General features: G+C 45.9%; 1 protein-coding gene across 1 annotated transcript in view; it reads right to left on the bottom strand.

Moving 5' to 3' along the window:
• Dnm3 (dynamin 3) overlaps positions 1-7,221 on the bottom strand; it is a 366,727-nt gene that overhangs the window by 267,799 nt on the left and 91,707 nt on the right. The window contains exon 12 of the mRNA XM_013015559.1: positions 2,864-2,934. Coding sequence (XP_012871013.1) covers positions 2,864-2,934 — 71 coding nt within the window. The remainder of the gene's footprint in view (positions 1-2,863; positions 2,935-7,221) is intronic.

Here is a 7,221-nt window from a genome sequence, read left to right as displayed (position 1 = left end):
ACCACACACACACCACACCACACACACCACACACACACACACACTCACACACACACACACACCACACACACACACACACACACACACACACGGAAAGGCTAAAATGCCCTGCCAAAATCCTGGGAAAACAAGCTAACTGCTAACTACAGACCAGTCCTTTAACAGAAAGCTTAGCAAGATGAGAGGTACGAATTGCTGGATTTCTACAACAGAGTTAACAATTCTTTTTCTCCCAAATATCATGGGGGCAGTTAAAGGAAGCATAGGAAAACGTATCAGAAAGCCATGTTTGAAAGTATTACATTTTTTTAAAATAGATGTGCCTTTGAAAACCTAGTAAACTTACAGTTTCTGAAGTAGAAAATAGTGAAATTTATTTATAGGGGGGATAAAATCTAGCCCATCAAAAGAGAAAAAAAGGAAAGAAAGTGATGGAGAAAGAGAGGAGGGGAAGGAAGGGAAAAGAGGGAAGGAAATAAGGGAGGGAGGGAGAGAAGGAAGGAAGAAAGGAAGGAAGGAAGAGAGAGAGGGAGGGAGGGAAGGAAAGAGGGAGGGAGGGAGGGAGGGAAGGACAGAAGGGAGGAGAGAAGGAAGGAGCGAAGAGAGGAAGGAAGGAAGGAAGAAAAGAAGGAGGGAGGGAGGGAGGAAGGAAGGAAGGAAGGAAGGAGGAGGGAGGGAGGGAGGAAGGAAGCGGAAGGAAGGAAGGAAGGAAGGAAAGAAGGAAGAGAGGGAGGGAGGGAGGAATAGGAGGAGGGACAGAGAGAGGGAGAGATCAAGGAAAAAGAATTTTTGGGGGGAGGGCCGGTCGTGGGGCCTGAACTCTGGGCCTGGGCGCTGTCCCTCAGCTCTTCAGCTCAAGGCTAGCACTCTACCACTTGAGCCACAGCGCCACGTCCAGCTTTTTGCTTATGTGGTGCTGAGGAATCGAACCCAGGGCCTCATGCATGCAAGGCAAGCACTCTACCATTGAGCCACTTTCCCAGTCCCAGGAAAAAGAATATTTTTAAAGGGTAAGCTTAAAAGCAGGATACTGGTTAGACTTGTGGTACACTTTTCAAAGGGAGGAGATGCCTGCTCCGCCGACCCCCTCAAACTCAACAAGGCAGCCAGCAACATCCCTGTAACTTTAAAGACTTTGCGTCACGCTTGCAATTACATCGGCCTGTTTTAGGAAAAACCTGATATTTGTAAGCCAGAAGGAAAACGCCATGAAGAGCAGTCAGTACTCCTACCACTTCAAATGGTAAGCATGGAGGCAGTGTGGCCCAGGCTACGTGGAGCTCACTGACCACTGGAAGATCTGTAAGAAATTCTCAGATCTTTCTAGACGTAGTGTCTGTGGTCTGTGTAATTTTATGAAGGAGAATGGGCAGTCCAAACGGCAAGCGCCACGGGGGCTGGGAGAGAGGGCAGGTGTACGTGAAGCACCTGTGCAGCAGAAACCTGGCCGGAGTAGGCAGCTTGGCTAAAAGGACAATTAGACAAGAGAAAAATATTCACCTCTATTTGCTAACACGGTTACTAATAATACGCGAGAGAAAGCTAAGCTACTCCTTGACAGAAGTAGACACTGAATGCCAAATATACTGACGCCATCTAGAGACTAGAGAATGAGATGGTTTTCTGTTAGGTAAATGGGACACTCTCCCTGACCAGAAAGGTCTAGAAACTTCTCAGGCTACCATTTTGTTTACATCGCTGTGGTCTACAGACCTGTATCTTCTAAGTTAGGGTGTAATAAAAACCAATTCGTTTGACCATCTGTTTGTTGTGCCTTATTTTTTAATTGTCCCTACTCTTAAATATAGAGTTCAAGTAAAACTCCTAGGCTCAATTTTTATCTTTAATATAAAGTAGTCTGCACTTGAAGTTTAAACCACTTGCACTCATTTTAAGAGTTAGAAATGAGATTTTTTTTAACATAACAAGAACTAGTTCTGACAACCAGCCAGGAGTTCAGTGTCTTACAAACATCACATGATCAATAATTGACCAAAAATAACTAGCTATAATGTCTATGTGCTAATTACTGTGAGGAATAGCAATAGAGAGATGTATGTATAAATTACATGAAAAAGGGAAATTTTTACTAAAAAATGTTCATCCTAACAGATTATATCTGAGTCTAGTTAGGATCTTTTAAGGCCTCTATGTTCCAATTTAAGAAAGTCTAATTGACTTAGAACTTGTAGATTGTACTTAATATTTCAAATTAATGTGAGGAATTCTTCCTTAAAATGTTTTTCTTTTTTAAAACTTATTATCTTTAGGTAGTTGTGCAGAGGACTTGCCACTTAACAAAGCAGTTTATGAGTTTATCCCTTTTTTTTTTTTGTCAGTTGTGGGTCTTGAACTCTGGGCCTGGGCGCTGTCCCTCAGCTCTTCAGCTCAAGGCGAGCGCTCTACCACATGAACCACAGCACGCCACTCCCTGTTATCTGAGTGGTTTATTGGAGACAAGAGTCTTACAGACTTTCCTGCCTGGACTGGCAGGATCTCAGTCTCCTGAGTAGCTAGGGTTAGAGGCGTGAGCCGCCACCGGCCATATGAGTTTATCTTAAACCAGGTCACCCTTTCCCACGTTCCCACCCACCCAACACTTTTTAAGGTGCATCTATTCTCCTATTGACGGGAATGCACGTGAGCTTTGGGTCATATAACAGTAGTGAGCACCTACAGCACATGTGACCTTGTGTGCTGCATAATAAAGGCAATGTAGAGCTGAGGACAGTGACTGACCAGGCTATGGAGGACAGACGCTGTGCTGTCCAGAGGTGGCAGAGCGTAGTAGAAATTCACAGTGTGTGTGCGAGACAAACCAGCGAGAGGCATGCACGTGGCATCAAGTGTTCCCCATGCTTACTTTGCAAAGCCAATGAAGTCTTCGTGGTTGGTGTTGATGTAGGAGACTTGAATGTCAATCAACAGCAGCACCTAGAAATCAAACAAACAGAAACACTGCTGTGACAATGCATCTTAAAATTTCCCAGACGTTCATTTCAGTACTTGCCTACGAATTACCAGTATTTAATTTCTAGAGTGGTCTCCTGACGAGAACACAGTCACATAACTTCTGTTCATTGGTCATACGAGGACTGTGCTAACAGAGCCTGGAATGCCGCTAGCCCCTAAAACGTAGCCATGACGTCCCGACGAAGGCCACGCATGCACCTGCTGTGTGAGCTCTTGTTCTCCTCTCCTTTCTCCTTCTCTCTTTTTTTTGGGGGGGGGGTCCAGTCGTGGGGCCTGAACTCTGGGCCTGGGCGCTGTCCCTCAGTTCTTCAGCTCAAGGCTAGCACTCTACCGCTTGAGCCACAGCACCACTTCCAGCTTTTTTTTTGCTTATGTGGTGCTGAGGAATTGAACCCAGGGCCTCATGCATGCAAGGCAAGCGCTCTACCACTGAGCCACCTTCCCAGCCCCCCTTTTTCCTTCTCTTTAAGCTCCTCATCAACCAACTCAGAAACGCTGTCTGTGAATAAATGTGGAGCCTCCTTCACGTCAGCAGCCTCATTATCAAAACAAAACAGTAACCACGCTGGGCAGGTGGCGCAAACCAAAGGCAGTAGATTGAGAGTTTGAGATCAGCCTAGACACACAGCAAGCGCCAGACTAGCCTTGGCAAGGAAGGCCTGACTTTATTTAACAGGAAAACAGCAGCTACGTCTCCTCCTTCCCATCAGTGTTAGCACTCACGGTCCTCCGCCACCTTCCGCTGGAATCCTTAGCAGTACTCCGAGCAGACAGGTGATGGTTACCTTTACATGTCTGGTATAGAGACCATCACTGTGTCCCAGGCCCCACACCAGGGCCTGCGGGAACAACAGGGGACCGCAACAACCCAGAAACTGTAAGAAAGGGTTTCTTTTCAGAGATCTTCAAAACTTAGCTCCTCTTCCTGCTTTTACTCTGATATCTCACTTTTCCTAGCATGCTAGGACTCGTTGACAGGGAAAAACATAGAAGAATGGTGTCTAAACGCCTCCAGGACGCCACCCTCTGGCTCTGTTCAGGGAGCTTGCAACGACGATGATGAGCACTTTGGGTTCTTGGTATCCACAGGTTTGTGGTGCGAAGGAGAGCGCTCTGTACAAACACTGTGGACACTCCAGACGGCTCAGGCTGGGGCTGCGCCGCACACACTCCATTCCCGATTCTCGTAAGGCTTTCCCACGTTCACTCAACACATACCACCTTCTCAACAAACCTCAAGTCTTGCTTTATCCCTTGAACACACTTTGTGCCTATGTTTTGCTTAGGAAAATTATCTTCACTTTTGCCCTATTTTTTGTAAAGCACATTTTCACAAAATTACAGGCAGAGAAACACCCCGGGAGCCCAGGATGACTGACACATGGCCGTGGAGCCCAGGATGACTGACACCCGACCGCGAGCACCTGGCCGCCCACTCTGCTGAGCTGCCACGCCTGAGCAGCCGCACAACCCCCACCGCTGGAAGTTCTGGGCTTGTCAGAGCCTCATCCAACAGAGCGGGGGCCGACCGTGCTTTGCTGTTGTGGGGTGGAAAACACTCCAAGGAACAGGCAGAGGCAATGACTTCTGATGGGACTGTAACAACTCAGGAAAGAGTAAGAACCGGCCAGTGGAGTTGCATAAGATTAAAATGCTTCTGCACAGCACAGAGGGGGAAATGAGCAGAGCGAGAAGATAACCTTCAGAGTGGGGAAAGTATCCGTGCCACTGATTCCTCTGATTCCTCTGATAAGGAATTCGTACTGAGCATAAATAAAGAGCTGAAAAAACGGACACCTAAAGAACAAATAACCCAATCAATAAAGGGACAAATGAATTGAACAGGCAGCTCTCGTCTCCAGTGGCTAAAGTCACATGATGTGACTTTCACCAGAGCTCTCTCTCTCTGACGTACTCATCCCACACCGCCCAGCGGCGCTTCCTTGGGAAAACCGTCACCAATCACCCTTCCTCCCACCCACGGCCAGGAGCTGTGCTGTGACTCTGTCTCCAGAACATAGCACATGTATTATACTCTAAGTTTTATGTTGTTGTTGTTGTTTTGGTGTTTCCCAGAAATGTAGTTAATACTTCTCTAACTCTCTGTTCGGTATTTCCTTCCCTCTAGGACTGCAAGACAAGAGCAGGCAGCAACGGTGCGACTCTTAGTCCCATTTTATTTCCAGACCCAGCGCATTACACATAATAGGTGCTCAGTAATGCCTCAGGCTCTAATGTTGTATCTGCCAAGCTTCAACAACAGTTTGTTTTAAAGGCATCCATTTAGTCCCATGTAACTAGTATGTGGCCACTTGTTATTAATTCGTATCGGCTAGCTCCTGCTATGGGCCTCTGAGGCCTCACGGCTTTATCAGGCATCATCTGACCGGTTCCTGCTGAGAGTTACAACAGAACCTTCCCTAAAAACCCTGAATCCACTCCCACTGCTAAAAATAAAGGCAAGATACGGGGACTGCTGGATCAGTAAGTCCATATTTTTGTCATATTACTGGATATAATTTTAGCTCTTGAAGAAAATTGAAGAGTTGGGAGGAATAATTATCATTAGCTTGGTTATAATGTTGTCTCTCCTCTCCCAACAATAAAATAAGATTCTGGTAAATATTATGTTCCCAAAACTATTTGGCCAGGATTTTATACACTGTAATATTTAAATACCAATAAGTTACCACCAACGTAAGGAAGACGTGTCTACATAATTCTCAACACCACCAACCAAAGGTTGTCACAAGAAACTTGGCCACTCACACACAGTAACTTGGACTGCAGGGTAGGAAAACAGGGAAAGAACACATAAAAAGTGATGGCTGTTTTCATTCATATTCCTGGAAACTGGGAGTCTGCGTGCACCCTAGGAGAGGGGCCAGGTCACATGTGCGGCTAAGAAAGAAAACACTATTTTTCCCCTCTCATTTCTCACTTTCTCAGAGTTTCTCCCTGTGATTTCAGGCACAGTTACTGGAGATTTAATTGAAAACCGGTAAAGCTCCTCCTGATAGCAGTAATCACCCTCCACATCAACCACTTCGACATGCAGCTCCATGTATGGAAACAAGAAGAAGGCTCGGTGCACATAGATGCTCCAGACCCTTCTAAGAAAAACAACTCGCGGGTGTGTGATTTCCTAGGTTGAACTTTGAAGGATCTGCCATAGTTTCCTGAGAAGTAGATAATAATTTGTCTTTTGTTTTCTTTAAAAAGGGGGGGGGGCTGTAAGAATGCCTTAAAGGGATTCGGAGTTCATAGAAGCATTAGGAAACAGATCACTGTCTGAGCAGATGCTTCACAAGTACACACAGCCCAGAGTCCAGAATTCAAATGGGAGATCTACCCAGAGTGACATGCTTCTGGAGTCAGCTGATGGCTGTCAGAGCACGCAGGGCTTCACTCCGATTCCCTTTCAACAGCTGTCCCGTTCCTAGTCCTGGATGGGAGGATGGATTAATTCACACACCATAGTCACAGGCGGAAGGCAGTCTCCCCAGAATACGGCAGCGCTTCCTCATATGTACACGAATCATACCATTTTGAAGGACAACACCAGATACAATGGAAATTAATTAAGAACCATGATCTATACTTAAATGGCTTCGTTTCATCTTCACAAAATGACTATGTGTTAACTACCCTCACTATTCTAAGGATGAAGGCTGAGAACTGGAGAGCTAAAAATTAAATGGTCGAGCTTGGACTCAACGTCAAGCTCTCTGAATTCCAAGTCCACCATGTTAGCAATGCCGCCAGTATCCCCCTGATGCGACCACAGCCATCCTGGCTTGTAAGAACCGTGGCTACCTCCGAGTAACCCTGAGTGGTTCTCCACCCCTGCATATTTTCCCAGCATACTGCGGACAGACAAAAGCAGGAGAGTGTATGTGATTTAGGACTTGACCTGGAGCCCAGGAATGGGCCTGGCTCTTAGCCTGAGAATAACTACCAAATCCCAGCTTGAAGGAAATCACTTTCATCCTAATCACTCTACAAGACCCCACTGTCTATTTGAAATCACAAGAAGTCACCATAACCATACTGCTGCCAGCCACCAATAAATTCTGCTCTGAGACTGAGTTACTTCAGATGGCACTGTACATCTGCATTTGTCATTTTAGTAAAGACAAAACCTCTGAAACACGGAGCGCGAAGAAGTCAAGCGATTTGGGGATAGTCAAATAATAATCATACGACTTCCTCATATTAATTTTACATAGCCTCCCTAAGAGCTAAATG

This window comes from Dipodomys ordii, unplaced genomic scaffold (assembly GCF_000151885.1).
Source record: "Dipodomys ordii isolate 6190 unplaced genomic scaffold, Dord_2.0 Scaffold27, whole genome shotgun sequence".
NCBI classification, from domain to species: domain Eukaryota; kingdom Metazoa; phylum Chordata; class Mammalia; order Rodentia; family Heteromyidae; genus Dipodomys; species Dipodomys ordii.
The sequence above is the reverse complement of the archived record's forward strand: the minus strand, read 5'-3'. Positions and strand labels throughout refer to the sequence as shown.